This window comes from Scomber japonicus, chromosome 18, assembly GCF_027409825.1.
Source record: "Scomber japonicus isolate fScoJap1 chromosome 18, fScoJap1.pri, whole genome shotgun sequence".
NCBI lineage: Eukaryota > Metazoa > Chordata > Actinopteri > Scombriformes > Scombridae > Scomber > Scomber japonicus.
In genome coordinates this window covers 5865178-5880327 of record NC_070595.1, presented here as the reverse complement: position 1 = coordinate 5880327, position 15150 = coordinate 5865178, and the positions used below count along the sequence as shown (strand labels likewise).

The following is a 15150-nucleotide window of genomic DNA, read 5'->3' as shown; positions in this document are numbered from 1 at the left end:
CGCACAGAGAGATAAAACAAGCGCACCTAGTTACGTACATCACATTCTGTTGTGCGTGCAACGTCATATGCCCGGCAGCATGTAGCAGCAGTAGCAGCGATCTCAGGTCGCGGGAGCAGCAGGTGATATGGACAAGTGGAGGAGGGAGATTTAATTCCCCAAAAAAACAATTCAGGATCCATCATCTGGCGGTGGTTTGGGTACAAGAGGGAGGACGTTGAACAACAAACCGTAATATGTAAAGTATGTCATAAAAACGTCACCACAAAAGCTGGTAGTACAACAAAGTTATATCACCATGTGTGCTTGAAACTCTGCAAGAGCACATCTCCGGCCAGTGACATATTGAAGAAAGTGCCGAAGCAACCAGCACTGACGCAACTGAGTCTGGCGTCTTCTTTTTCCAGAACAGCAATACGACTAGAACAGTGAAAAACAGAAGGAGATAACGTCCGCAGTAACACACCACACAGAGAAAGACATGGCCCCAGTGAGTGTGGTTAAAAGCCCGGATTCAGAAAGATCATCGACACACTTGATATAATCTACCTAGCAGAGACAGCTCTACCTTTATATCCTAGTGGCATTATGCACAAAATGTGCACTTTTATTTAGTGTTGTTTGAAATGTTTAATAGTGACATGATGCAGAAAAAGGCACTTTATTGTATTCATTTGTTTAAATATTGTACTGGCATTATGTAAAAAAAGTGCACTTTAATTTAGTGTTGTTTTGAAATGTCATCTCAGTGACACCCTGCGCAAAAGTGCATATTTTTCTTTTAAAATATCTTTGTGGCATTATGCACAAAATGTGCATATTATTTTGATGTGTCATATTAGTTACATCATGCATAGAAGGCACTTTATTTGTTTTGAAATGACATGTTTGTGCCACTGCTTAATAACTCTTTAATAAATACAGTTTTGATGAATTTGTTTAGTTGTGATTTACACTTTTGGCATGAATGTTTAAAATCAGCATATATTAATGTAGTATGAACAATGTTTTAATGTAGAAACGTAGAATCATCATACTGGCATGATTGTATGCATCAAAGTGTTAATTCAAGGCTAAGGCAAAATATCGAGATATATATCGTGTATCGTGAAACGGCTTAAAAATATCGGGATATTAGTAAAAGGCCATATCGCCCAGCCCTACTTGGACAGCTGATGATGTTAGAAAAGCCACAGAAGGCATACCACACCTCAAAGTAAAGGCAGCAGCATTTGCTGAGAGAGTGAGAGGGCTTTATCAAAGCTACAAGTTAAATGGCAGAGAAGTAGAAAGAGCAGTGAGATAGATTATGGATGCAGACTGATGTGTGATTAGTGGAGATTGGAACCTGTTAGAAAAATATTGCTATTATTATGTTTGATATGTCTGTTACACTTAAGACAGCACGGCCTGCACTCTGCATATGACCTCTATATGAACTCTCACTTAGTCTGTACTCTGTAGCAACTGTTTGACTTCTGTATGAACTTCCACTGATCAAGACTGGAAAAGTACCGAAATATAGTATTCTCACAGAACCAGAGGGTGTGTCCTGTTATTTAATCCTGATACTATGTCATAAATTAGTAGCATTGTATTACCAAAGGGACGCCTGTCATAGCTTCATGTATTAAGACTATAAAAGAGCTTTCGCTTCATGTATTTAGTTAGACAACTCTGTACCGCTGTATATGACTTGTCTCCTTGCTGCAAGACAAATAAACACTTGAAACTCCAGCGACTCTGTGCCTCTTTGAGAGAATTTTCATAACAGAACCCTAATGTAGAAGATGGCCAACCCCTAGCACCTTCCTAATAAGTTGCATGGACATACGTTAGATAGTACTATTTTGCATAGACTTTCCTCTCCTGTCTGTGGGTCTTTAATTCTGAAATGATTTGACACAAGGAATATTATATGTGCCTTTTTCTTTTTGAGTACAATATCTAAAAAAAATGACTGATGAATGATTTAACAAGCAAACATCTCAAGGATTTCATAATGGTATTAAGTGTTGATATAATGTATTGGATTATATAAATATGGTGAACAAGCCAGAATTGTAAAAAGTGTCCCACATTACCCTGATCCACCCTACCAAACACTGGTTGTCACCCGCCATTAAAAAAGAAGCAAGTGTACGTTTATTCTGAAGACATCATTTCCGCCCGCCTGAAAGAAACTCAGACTTCCGGTTTGTGAGCTAAAGGCGGAACAAGCGGCCCTACAGAGGGAACAAAGGACGACTGAGTATGTATGTTTACGTTGTTTCCATTAGAATGACTTGAACACATTACTTTTTTACTATTTTCTAGCTTTGACGTTAAACGACCTTAACATATTTTGTCCGCCATAAGCTAACCTAACCAGTAGGTGGAGGTTAATTACCTCCATGTGCCGAAACCGGAGCATGTATTGTCTGTTAGCCTAGCTTCATCGGCTATCTAGGTTGGTAAAAACCGTTGCACATTTCAGAAATGTAGCGCTCGCCGTACTGAATAAATATTAGTTCTGCGTGCGCCTGTGTTTTGAATCTAACCTTAATGTCTATTACATTGAATGTGAATGTCAATATTATTATACTCCAACCGGCTCCATTGTGTTGGCAAGTCAGGCTAACAGGCCAGGCTAGTTTTTTTCAAGCTTCTTCAGCCATTGTAGCGTAAGTCATTCAATGGTTAGCATCTATATTCAGCCACTTTGAATCTTTTCCTGTCTTCTTTCTGCCACCTTATTTACCAAATGACAAATAAGTGCAGTAACGGTGTAATTGTAGTTGAGTTAATTTATGTAGCTGACGTGTGTTTTCTTATCTAACGTTAAGTTAACCAGTATGGAAACAGCTTGAAGTCCATCGCCCAGTATCCAGCCACGATGTCAAGTAAGTCAACACAAATGTTATAAACTGTATTAAAGAAGGTTGTTAGTGCTAATAGATTAGCTTTGTAAGCAATTCATTTTCCAATCGGGGTTCCCACGGGGTTCAGACGGTCATGAAATTCATGGTAAAGTTATGAAATGAGAAAAACTTGTTTTCCAGGCCTGGAAATGGTTTGGAAATATGTGAATGTTGTGGAAAACCCTTGAATTAGGGAGGGACCAATCTGATATCAAAGATAACGGATATAAGACAGGCTGTATGAACATGGATACCCCCCCCCCCCCCACACACACACACACACACGCACACACTTTTACAATGTCAATAAGCAGTAGATTCATTTAATATGAATATACTAATCATCAATCTATATACTTTTAGCATTTTAATATCTTTTAACATGTGATCTGGGGCCAACTGCTTCTTCTGGATGTAATTATGAATGCACCCATCATTTAGTGAGATCAGAGTGTCAAAACACCTGGTAAAAGGCTCCAGAATGTTAATGTTTTGGTGGAGGACCCTTTGTCAAACTGGGGTAAAATATTATGGAAAAGTTTTGAAAATGTATTGGTAAAAATGTGTGGGAACCCTGTACAATGTTTGTTTTTGCCTTTTAGTATAAAATGAAGAGGGCGCTATAATAAACAATGACAATTTAAAAAGGGAGATAGCACTAGTGATATCAGCACAAAGGGCAATAATAACTCTCATGCAAGATACAGATCAAACTGAACCTGTGTTTTGTTTTTAATGCCTATTCATCAAAGCAGAGTGGTCATATACACTTCCTGGCCTTCATTAGGTACACCTGTGTAATCTAATTCTATCCAATACCAACAGCTCTGCTATAAATTCAAATATGAGATAATAACGCCAAATTAACAGGTTATCAATCAAATTTACTTTCCACATTTTCAGTAACAGTGTTTATCAGGCTGGATGGTCTTAGGTTGGACAGCAGGAATAACTACAATATATTGACATTTTGGAGAAGCCCTTAGCTGGCAGTCAGCAGTATTGAGTTTGGGACTAATGCCCTTTTGAAATCAAATAAATTCATTCTTTTTAAACCAATATGTTATTTGGTTATGTGCTTTTATTTTTAAAAGTCTCAATACACAAGGCACACCCTGCAGTTTCATTAATAGAGCGTCAAATCACAACGTTATCTCAAGACACTTTTCACATAGAGCCTGACTGATTTTGGAGCCGATATTAATACATCAGCAGATAAACATATATAGACAATATATACATAAAACACATGCTTTTTTTGCAATGTGGTTATCGAACACTTGTGATAGAGAGATGTAATGGTTAGATCATTTACAGTTTAACTCTAAACTTCACTGGGAATGTAGTCATTATAAATTCCTGCAAATAATAAAATGCATACAATAATAAAACATCTATGTATATAAATTTGAATTAAAAAAATAAAAATGAACATAAAATGCTCCCTATATAACTATAAAAATATCAGTGCATATTGGACAACATATATGCTGATATTGATATATGGGTCTGGCTCTAGTCTAGATCATACAGTAATAATTCAGCTGACATAATGAGGTTTAACATCCCAACTGAATTCACCATATTGCTTTTCACAGCTCTGATATGTAACCAACACAACTCTTTTTCCCTTTCTTCCACAGAGCGACCGTCGTACGCCCCTCCCCCTCCCCCCGCCCCAACTACAGTAAGTGTCCAGCTCCGTTCCAGTCTCAGCGTTTAGTGGCCCAGGAGCCACGTTAGCTCTGTACACACTCTTCTGGGTTATTTTTTTTTCTTCTTTTTTTTAATTATCTTTCTTGCTCTCTCTCTCTCTCCACATTTTCTATTGCTTTCGTTCCTCTCTCTGTCGTAAACATGCGGAGGTAGCCGCCAATCTCGTCTCCCAACTCTCCCATCATCGCTTTTACTCCTGCTTTTTTTTCCTCCTATCATATCACCACTTGATGTCATCAGAGCTCCTCGCTGAGACGTTTCCTCCTCTACTTTAAAACATTTTTTACAAGTTTCTGTAAACTGATGAAAGGTTTGAAATCTCTAAATCACATCGCTGTGTTTAGCACATCTTCTACCAGCAGGTGAATGTGTACTGTTTCTAGAAACCCACTTGTTTTGCTGCTTTTCACCTCCTTACATTCAGTGGGACGGGACACATGGTTGATTGAATGCAACTTGTGCTTAACAGAGGATCATTTGAGCTTCTTACAAGGTGATATGAGTTACACACAACAATCACATGTTGTGTACTCATCTTGAATACCAACACTGCCGGACAGTTTTTTGTTTTTTTCTCCCCTCCCCCCTACATGACGACGTCATGGAAAACAAAACAAACAAACAAGCAGAACAAAACAAAAAGGACACATTTATAAATATATATATTTTCACGTTCTCCCCCACTTTTTTCACTTATTTATGTTTTTTTCTCCCCCTCCCCCCTCTTCCTCCTCTTGTTTGTGAGCCATTTCTCATTCGTGTTTTGTCTCATTTGTCTTCCATCAGCAAATGCCTTCCACCCCAGGGTTTGTCGGCTACAACCCTTACAGCCATCTGGCCTACAACAACCTCCGGCTGGGAGGGAGCTCCGGAGGCTCCAGCAGGGTAATGAATTTGATGGAGGGATCTGGAGGAATAAAAAAGGCAAATATAAGAAGGGGAGGGGGGTGAAGAAAAATGGGAAAACCATTGTGATTTAAAAAAAAACACAAAATAATAAGATGAGTAGTTGGAAAAGGTGGAGGGAGGTTTTTAGGCTTGTTTATGGATCAAATAAAGGAGAGGGAGGTATATGAAGACTAAAGACAGGAGAGAAACGAGATGTTAATGGATGATTGCTCAAACATTTAAGCATAGATGAAGGGAACTGGTGGCAGCAACAGTGATTTAAATTGGTGTTAGTAATCAGGATGAGATCTGAGGTATCTAGATAGAATTATTGATCAGTCTTGCTTTAGTTTGGGTTTAAATGGGAGAAACAAACGTCACTTGATTTAATAGTCTTGCTGTCTTTAGTTTCTCATTTACAGCCCCTACCCTTTCTTTTTTTAAGCATTCACCATCCTCTCCCCCGGCCATCAAGAGAAATACTCCACAGTGCACGATGCTGTCAAAAAGTGAACTTTATCTTCAGGATTAAAACTGTATTTAAATTGAATCCCGTTACTCTTTAGTCACACCCCAAATGATATCATGTGGTGTTAGTGGCTTTTCATTCTGACGTTCTGAAGTGATGCTGGTCTTTAAAAGACAAAAGAAGCATAGTTAAAATAGTTAGAATGTGTAAATGAAAGTAAGAAGGGATGTTTTCATTGTCAGTCATTTTGATCCATGTAGTCTTTTCAGTGTATTTAGTAATACAGTAAAACAGTCAGACATAAAAAGTTAGATTTATTCAATTTTTTGTGTCTCTGACAAATAGCAGAAATAGCAGGAAAGTTTAAAGTGACAGTGGAAAACAGCTTTGTCAGAACACAGGATAGAAATATCAGCATACACCTATTTTTTTGTGTTTTTCAGTTTTTTTTATTGATGCATGAATTCTGTGTGTGTGTTTCTGCTTGTCACTTAAAACAGGCTAACAACCATTTTTTGTGTTAATGTTTTTACATTTTTGTGTTCAAAATGACTGTTTCAGGCTGTAACTAAAGATCTCTGCAAACCAACGCAAGATCCCTTAGCAGCCATGACAAAAAATCTTGACTATTATACTATACTATTATTTTGAAAAACTTTCCATGTTAATCTGCTGTATTTTTTTTAAATGGTCAAACCAAAGCTGGACCTGTGTTACTGCTGGATAGAAGAGTACACAGCCAGCAGTGTAATGTAGAGTCATACCATTTGACACAAATACACCGACCGCTGCTTTTTCAGAATAAAAGCAACCTGGAATGATTAATGTTTTTTACATCAGTGGTGTGTGTGTCCTCACATAGTAAACATTGAATGCAGGTGTATTACTTTTTAGTTCCTTTTTGTTGACCCATCACCCATATCACAAACTTCAACACTGCATTCACTTTAATGGACTTACTCTAATTTACATTTATAAGACTTGTGAAATAAAGCACATTTTAATTAGCAACAAATAACTACACATGTTCTTAACGTATGAATAACTTGCACACATTCTTTTTTTGTGAACCCAGCATCAAATTTTATTCCATTTTGAGAGATTTTTTTTATTAGAGGATTATGGCAAAAATGTCTAAGTGGTGTAACCATAAAAACTTTGTAGCAAATAATTCAACTTGCTTAAAAACACTAAATTCTCAATAAAACACCACATCAACTAGTTTGGCATGATCTTACATTATAACTTTATAATTGTTTTTTTTAATATTATTATTATTTATTTTTAGTAATTATTAGTATAAGTCCACTTAAATACACTGTAGATGTATAAAATGTTGAATATTTATCATTCTTTTGTGGTTACACCATTTGACACCATTTCTGTATCATCACGTTTACATGCACCTCTTATTTTTACCTCTACACAAGCTTCACCATGACCTCATCAGAATCAGCTAATGTGTTTTTTCGGTGTGTATTTTCTCCTTTTTGTTGTCTCCTCGCTCACTTTTCTTCTCTCTCTTTTCTCCCTTTTTTCCCTCCTCCTCCCCTCCGTCCGCAGAACTCCACAGGCATCACCGTCCCGAAGCCTCCCAAACCTCCAGACAAGCCGCTGATGCCCTACATGCGGTACAGCCGGAAGGTAAGCAGGAAGGTAAGACACCACATCCACGGTGTCTGCTTTTACTGCTTGTCCTCCCATCCCCCCTGAAAGGTTGCAGGGGGTTTGAGGGTTGGGAAAACAGCCGAGCCATGACGCCTTCACCACCACCTCCTCCTCAGCCACCTATTAAAAAAACCTCTCTCTCTCTCTCTCTGTCCTTCAGCTTTACCGTAGCCTCCTCTTGTTTTGTCTGTCAATGTTTCCTCCTATACCGAGCATGCCCTTCATTTTCCCTCGTTTGTCGTGCTCCTCTCTTCCCCCGCTTCTGGCTTGTGAGCATTAAACTTTAACACTGAATGCTGCTTAAAGACAGAATCGACTCACATTGGCATCAAATTGCTGATTCTGTCTTTTTTTGAGCTGTTTTTCCATTCCATTCCATCCAGCAAACCTTTCAATGCCAGTTAACAGTAGATAACACACTGTGGGACTAATATATTCTTGCTTTATGCACTTGATTTCCTTTACCTGCCTTGCCTAGTTAAGTTACAGTTGAGTGCAGTTTTGCCCAGTAGTGACCATATGTTTTTGGGTTGTGCGTGCGTGCACGTGTTTGCCTGTGTGTTACTTCCAAAGGTATGGGACCAAGTGAAGGCGTCCAACCCGGACCTGAAGCTGTGGGAGATCGGAAAGATCATCGGGGGGATGTGGAGGGACCTGACCGACGAGGAGAAACAGGACTACCTGAATGAGTACGAAGCCGAGAAGGTGGGTTCACAAGATTCTGGTCCATACAGAACCAGCTTGGACTTAGTAGTCTGGATCCAGAGAAAGATAACATAATATAACACATTCCTGTCTGCATCAAGAGAAAGAATAAAAAACAATAAAACAAACAATAGTAAAAAATACAGTAAAAAAAAAACATTATGTACAGTGTAGTACAGTAATATTGGTGTCAAATGGTAATATACCTGATTTGATACTGTTATTGCACATTTTAACTGAAATATTTGTATACACACCGCACAGTTGAACTGAAGTACAGTAGTAAATCCAAAATACTTATAATGCACCAAACGCCTGTAGATAAAATAAATACTGATCTAGTATAATCAGATTGAGTCAAAAATAACACATTCTAAATGATGCTTATTAAATACACTTTCAGTCAATTACATCAATATGAAAGCAACTGACTCATCATAAAAACACTATATATAAAAACCTGTTATTTTCTGTCTATCCATGAATTAGAATTAGTTGTGAAATGATTTGCTGGTCAGCGGTTCTAGAACTGAAGACTCTCTCTCTTCTAATGAGGAATGGCTAATTAATGTGGTTGAACTCATTCAGGCTAAAATCACCATGTTCTCTTGTATAACAGTGAGAAAGCCCTCAGTTTGAAACAAAGGCAATAAGAGTAGGAAGTCAATCAATCAATCAATCTTTATTTGTATAGAGCCAAATCAAAACAAAGTTATCTCAAGGCACTTGACACATAGAGCAGGTTCTAAACCGAACTCTTCAGGTTTTAATAGTTGAAACATGAGGGTCCATTATATGATTGCACACACACAAGGTGTAAAACATTGTCTTTTAACCAGTGATACTTACATGATAAAGCAGATGAGCAATGGCTGTCAAGCTGTTTGGCAGTCACATACACATTATACATTTACTTCAGTTTATCATTATCTCTCTCTGTCTCTGTTCCAGATTGAATATAACGACTCTCTGAAGGCGTACCACAACTCTCCGGCTTACCTGGCGTACGTCAACGCCAAGAACCGAGCCGAGGCCGCCATGGAGGAGGAGAGCCGGCAGAGGCAGAGCCGTATGGACAAAGGAGAACCGTACATGAGCATCCAGCCCGCCGAAGACCCCGATGGCAAGTCATTTAAAACATGCTAACTAACAATGGCTCCAAAAGCTAAATGCACACATGAGAAAAAGAGTGTTTATAAGTCTCTCTTCCCTCTGCTCAGACTATGACGACGGCTTCTCTGTGAAACACACGGCGGCCGCTCGCTTCCAGAGGAACCACCGGCTCATCAGCGACATCCTCAGCGAGATCGTGGTGCCAGACGTGCGCTCGGTAGTCACCACGGCCCGCATGCAGGTCCTGAAGAGGCAGGTCCAGTCCCTCATGGTGCACCAGGTATGTTGGCAGAGGAGACCGGGAACCAGAGCTGACCTATAATAATGAGTCTATTTACAGTAATGACAGACTAATTTTATCACATTAAGATGAAAAAAAGCTAATCACCTCCAGGTTGATTCTAATATGACTTCAATAGCTTTATTTTTTTACTTTGAATGAACTTTGAATGATGTTAGAGGATGTGCATGTTATGTTGAACACGTGTCAGTTTTTCACTTGTGTGTCGTCTGTTGCAGAGGAAGCTGGAGGCAGAACTTCTACAGATCGAGGATCGCCACCAAGACAAGAAAAGGCGCTTCCTGGAGACCACAGACTCATTCAACACTGAACTGAAGCGGGTACGACACTCCTCCTTTTTACCTAGACACACCTCAGTGAGCAGAGAGATCAGTAAACAGCCACTCAATGCTCATTTGCAGATGGTGAACAGTGTAGTTGAAGCAGCTTTACTAACAGTGTTTCCTCTGTGCAGCTGTGCAGTCAGAAGGTGGAGGTTGACATGGAGAAGCTGGCAGCAGAGATGGCGGCCGCTGAAGAGGCGGCCAGGCGCCGGGCGGAGGAGAGAGAACGTGAGGCAGCCGAGCAGGCGGAGAAAGCTGCTCAGCAGGCTCAGCAACAACAACAACAACAACAGCAGCAGCAGCAGCAGCAGCAGCAGCAGCAGGAGGCAGCTGGAAACAAAGCTGCAGAGCAGAGCAGCACTAATGCTGGTAGCACTGCTAACCCCACCTCAGGGACCAAGGAGGAGGACAAGCCCACACCCATGGAGACTGGTACATATAAATCTACACCTATACACCCTTTATTTAATGTTTTTGTTAATAAAAACATACGTTTAGAGATCACTAGTGATGAAAGAGCAGCTTTTCAAGAGGAGAGGTCAGAAACAAGCAGAATGTTACAAGTGAAGTACTAACACACACACATACATACATGCATACCTACCTACCTACCTACATGCATACCTACCTACATACATACATACATATATACCTACGTGACACATTCATTCATTACTATCAACATACACACACACAATGTAGTTTATTTTGATTCAGTCATCATCAGACATCGTACTGCTGCCATTAATATAGATAAGAGTATTGAATGTGTGTTAATCCGCCACTGAAAATAGTCCCCAACAAATGCACTATTTCCTGTTGTTTGAGAAGTGTTGGTTAAAAACTACAGTGACTAGTTGTTGTAGGAGAATAATGAGCAGTTTCTTTAAAGGTACAACTATAGTACCAGTCAGAATGGACACACCTTCATCCAAACCTTTGACTGCTGCTGTGTTTGTGAGCTGTAGAAGTTTGTCTCAGTGGAAAGTGTGAAAGTAACTGCAGAGCTAACCGATCCTAAACTGAGAACAATCGTTTGTCACTCAACGTTAATTTGATTTAAAGCAAAATCTCTCCGTCATTCTTTCTGCAGATGAAGCAACACCTGAAGAGCCCTCCTCAGACCCCCAGCCCGCTCCGGCACCTCAATCTGACCCCCCATCCTCCGCCTCCGATAAAGCCACCCCTCCCCCCGAGCCCCCGAGGGAGAGCACCACTCCTAACAGCAGCAGCAGCAGCAGCGGCGCCCCCAGCGACGACAGCAGCAACAGCATGCCCCCTCCACCTTCAGACAGCAACACCGGAGCAGCAGCAGCAGCCACAACAGCAGCCACAACAGCAGCCGCCCCCCCACCACCACCACCACCACCTTCAGACCCCCCGGCCACACAGGAAGCCAGCCCCAACGCAGGCAACCCCAACACGGCCGCCGCACCTCCGGCTCCACCCGCAACAGAAGAAGCAACCCCTCCTCCTCCTCCACCACTACTGCCCCCCAGCCAGAGCAGCCAACAGTATGATATGTAATAGTTAGACACACAGCGATAGCCGTAGACCTTCCCGCACCCCTCCCTCTCTTCGGGGGGTGGGGGGACAGCAGCGACATAATTGCGCAGCAGGTTCGGACAACACGGACTCGTACGGCGGTTCTATCAGAACAGAGGCTCCGGCTGTTTGAGGGTCTGTTTGTTTATTAAGGTCAATAAGTAGTTAATATGCATTTCATACAAGAGTGATTGAGGATGTAGGGTGTCACCATCCTGCAGCTGGAACAAACACCTTGTAGGAGAAATTAGACAAGAAATCTGTGTAAGTATGTTCTGCTCTGATGATGTGAATGAATTCATTGAAACGTCACCAAAGAGTACAACGTTTTTGACCCATGTGAGTTTGCGCTCCAGGATATTCCTCTTCTTACTTGATACCTTTTTTTTTTGTTTAGTATAAAATGAGGACAATAGTAGAGAGGCAGTAAATGTCTAAGCATGAAGCCCAGTGACCTGCTAGACATTCTAAATGACTATCCAACCCTACACGTAACAACCTCCGTATGACTGTCTGCTCCTCTGTGTTAACCAGTCTATCCCATTAGTTGTGTTTTTAAAAATCCTCACACACGGTTTTCAGTCAGCAGCGTCCATGTTCACATCTGCTTGAATTAATTGAAATTACAGTTCTTTTCCTTCTCCATCACCTTGCTACTGTGAGAAGAGTTCTCATTAGTTTAAAGTTTATTATCTGTGATACAAACCAGGATAAACCATTACCATAAGAAGTCCTGCTGATGCCTGTTTGTTTTATTTCATATACATACATCTATTCTAACGTAGACCTCAGAACTCCACTGTGTAGACTTTATACTGTTGTACATGATGTGGATGAAATGTTTGAAACCTGTATATTCCTCACTCAGTCAGTCATGATGTATAAACCTTTAAAAGAAATCAGCCTTTTTTTATATTTTTCTGCGACCTCGACAGGTTTTTACGTCACGATTCACGTTAGGGCAGTCCCAATTCTCCGAAAGCGTAACTTATCATGCGGCGATAAAGAAAGTGCAACCTCTTCCTACTCCCCCCCACTCTTTAAAAGGCTCCGAATTTTGTAGTTTCATTTTGTGATTTGCGAACTTTGTGTTTTTAGAGATCTAGTACGACCCTTTTAGACAGATTCAGTCTTAGTCTTAAACCTGTATTCTTGAATCAGATGCCATTTCTAACATGTTTCAGTTGGGCTGGGTGATGATTTTCAGATCTAAATGTTAGACTGGAGAAAGCCACATTTAAATAATTTATGCACACACACACACACGCATACGTATATTCTGCATGCTTTACTAACTACAAACCATAATCCTGCAAGTATTTGAACAGTTACTGAAGACTTGGAGTTAGTTGAGGGGTTTAATTTTTCAGTGTTTCACTTCAAACATCACACTGACAGTTTGTAATATCTCTAAGGTGCTTTTTTAAAAACATACAGATCATTAAAATGACCTGCATTGTATTCATCACATTAGAATCTGTTAGAGCTTCCCTACAAGTTGAGGCTTTTTTTTTTTTTTTTTTGGACTGCATATTCCTGTTGACATGACAACCATTTAACTTTATCAGTTTAACCCTCATCCAAATGTAACCTCAGTCTACTGCATTTAAAGGACTGTTTTCTTACTTGAATTGGACTGTTTTTAGTAATATGCCTGTTCTTTTTTTTCATCTTTCTTTTGTACTGTCTGAACTTATCTATCCAATAAAAATGATTTCTCAGTCTTTCAGCACTTATTTGAGTTTTTTCTGCTTAGCTCTGTCACTATAACTACTTCTGTTGGATGACGTATTATCTCAGAAATAATCGTGATAAACAATATTGTCATTTGAAGATCTGATATGAGTGACACTTTTCAATTTAATATTTAATTTTGGTCTTCAATGAATCACAAAGGCCCTAGACAGAGACTAATTATGAGTGAAAATATGAACAGTATATGAGGGTTAAATAACATTGAACATGACCAAACAGTATGACAGTAAAGATTCCTACAGGCTGAAGCTGCCTGTTATCAGAACTGGTTCAGACCTTCATGGGGCCCTAGGCAAAATTCTGCTAAGGGCCCCTCTTAACTGAACAGTCGCACCTAACACCCAGTGCTTCCACTCATCCCCCCTTTAAACATATTGCACTAGTGTCGCCACAGACTAAATCAGACCAAATCAAATTGAACTTAATGTGTAACAAATTACTCACCATTAAAAGTGTCCCTTTCTGCACTTTCTGGATGCAAAATCATCAATAATGTCTTCATATGATATTTGCTTCCCCACATCATGGTTGATGCTCATGATGGCCGAACCACTCAGACGTTCCTGGGACATGGATGTCTCAGATAGCTTTTGATCTGTGCCTGTCTTATCTGGTTCTGTCCCTCCACTGGCTGACTGACTGGACTCTGTGCTGCTTGTGAGGAACTTAAGCATAGCACCTGTAAAATATAGATCAGGCTACTATTAATTCAGTTCCATCAAATTGACTGTACTTGTTTTACCTTCATATAGTTAAAATGTAGGTGATTTAGATTATTATTTAGCCTATTTAGCACCATTGTCATAATATTTCACAAGTTTTATTTATTCACTAATATATCTGTATCTATATGTGCCTGTGGGCTATCCAAGCAAACAAAATTCAATCTTAGTAAATGTTTCTCCATTACTTTCCATTTTGTATAAGTGCAGTTGTAACTACACTCAGAGTGATTGATATAACATTACAGAAGCTAGCAAGACGCACACGGAGACCGTCCGCTGTTCACCCAGGGCTCACCAAACACGGACCAGCCCCGTCCCCTCCCACTCTCCCACCCGGAGAGGAGAGTTACCTGACTGCTGTTCCCGCTGTTCATTTTCATGCACTTTCTTTTTTCTCTTTTCACTCCCCGAGGGATAACTCCGCTTCATCTTGCTGATGCCGTTGATGCACATGCATGCACTGGCAATTTGACGTGCACGAGCAGCGCGACGGACGGTCACTCCGTCAGGTTTTTTTGTTTGTTTGTTTTCCCCACGGGGCCTCTATGAGTTTGCGGGGCCCTACGTAACGTGCGTAGTGTGCGTATTGGGTGAACCAGTACTGCCTGTTATACAAATCATATTCATCATTATGATCATATGTTTGGTTCAGTAAATGATCCTTTGTCTTTGAAATATGTTGTTCCTATCAGCTCATTATCAGATAATTATATATTTTGGACATGTAAACCAGTTTAAAGATCTACCAGAGCTCTGCAGTCTATAACATTTCATTGAATAAACACTTTGTTGGTCAGAATGAATAGTTTTATTTACAGTTTTTATGACTTTATTAAAAGCTGGATTTGTATTTGATGTGAATGCACAGAACATACTAAATCTAATCATTAAATTGAAATAAATATATGCATTTGTAAACTTAAGCTGCCGTATTTATACATATGATTATTTCTTAATAATGTGCACTAATGTCTACATTAAATTAAAATGACAGTGGTTACTACTGTATGTGTATGTCATAAAGAAATATAATATAGTATGT

At 39.8% G+C, this 15150-nt stretch overlaps 2 protein-coding genes across 4 annotated transcripts in view; both read left to right on the top strand.

The window, feature by feature from the left end:
• The window catches only part of LOC128379506 (uncharacterized), a 388452-nt gene that overhangs the window by 73423 nt on the left and 299879 nt on the right, over positions 1 to 15150 (top strand). The gene's annotated exons all lie outside the window — the stretch shown is intronic.
• Positions 2200 to 13360, top strand: LOC128379486 (SWI/SNF-related matrix-associated actin-dependent regulator of chromatin subfamily E member 1-like). Of its 3 annotated transcripts, none has more exons than XM_053339122.1 (11): positions 2200 to 2251; positions 2834 to 2882; positions 4544 to 4587; positions 5403 to 5501; positions 7537 to 7617; positions 8215 to 8346; positions 9298 to 9469; positions 9567 to 9739; positions 9979 to 10080; positions 10215 to 10515; positions 11177 to 13360. In XM_053339122.1, exons 2-11 carry the CDS (start codon positions 2876 to 2878, stop codon positions 11608 to 11610), a joined length of 1545 nt encoding a protein of 514 aa, XP_053195097.1. In that variant the 5' UTR covers positions 2200 to 2251; positions 2834 to 2875; the 3' UTR covers positions 11611 to 13360. The 3 variants fall into 3 exon arrangements, with proteins under 3 accessions (XP_053195097.1, XP_053195095.1, XP_053195096.1); XM_053339120.1 differs by having other exon boundaries at positions 7537 to 7629; XM_053339121.1 differs by having other exon boundaries at positions 2216 to 2251; positions 2826 to 2882; positions 7537 to 7629.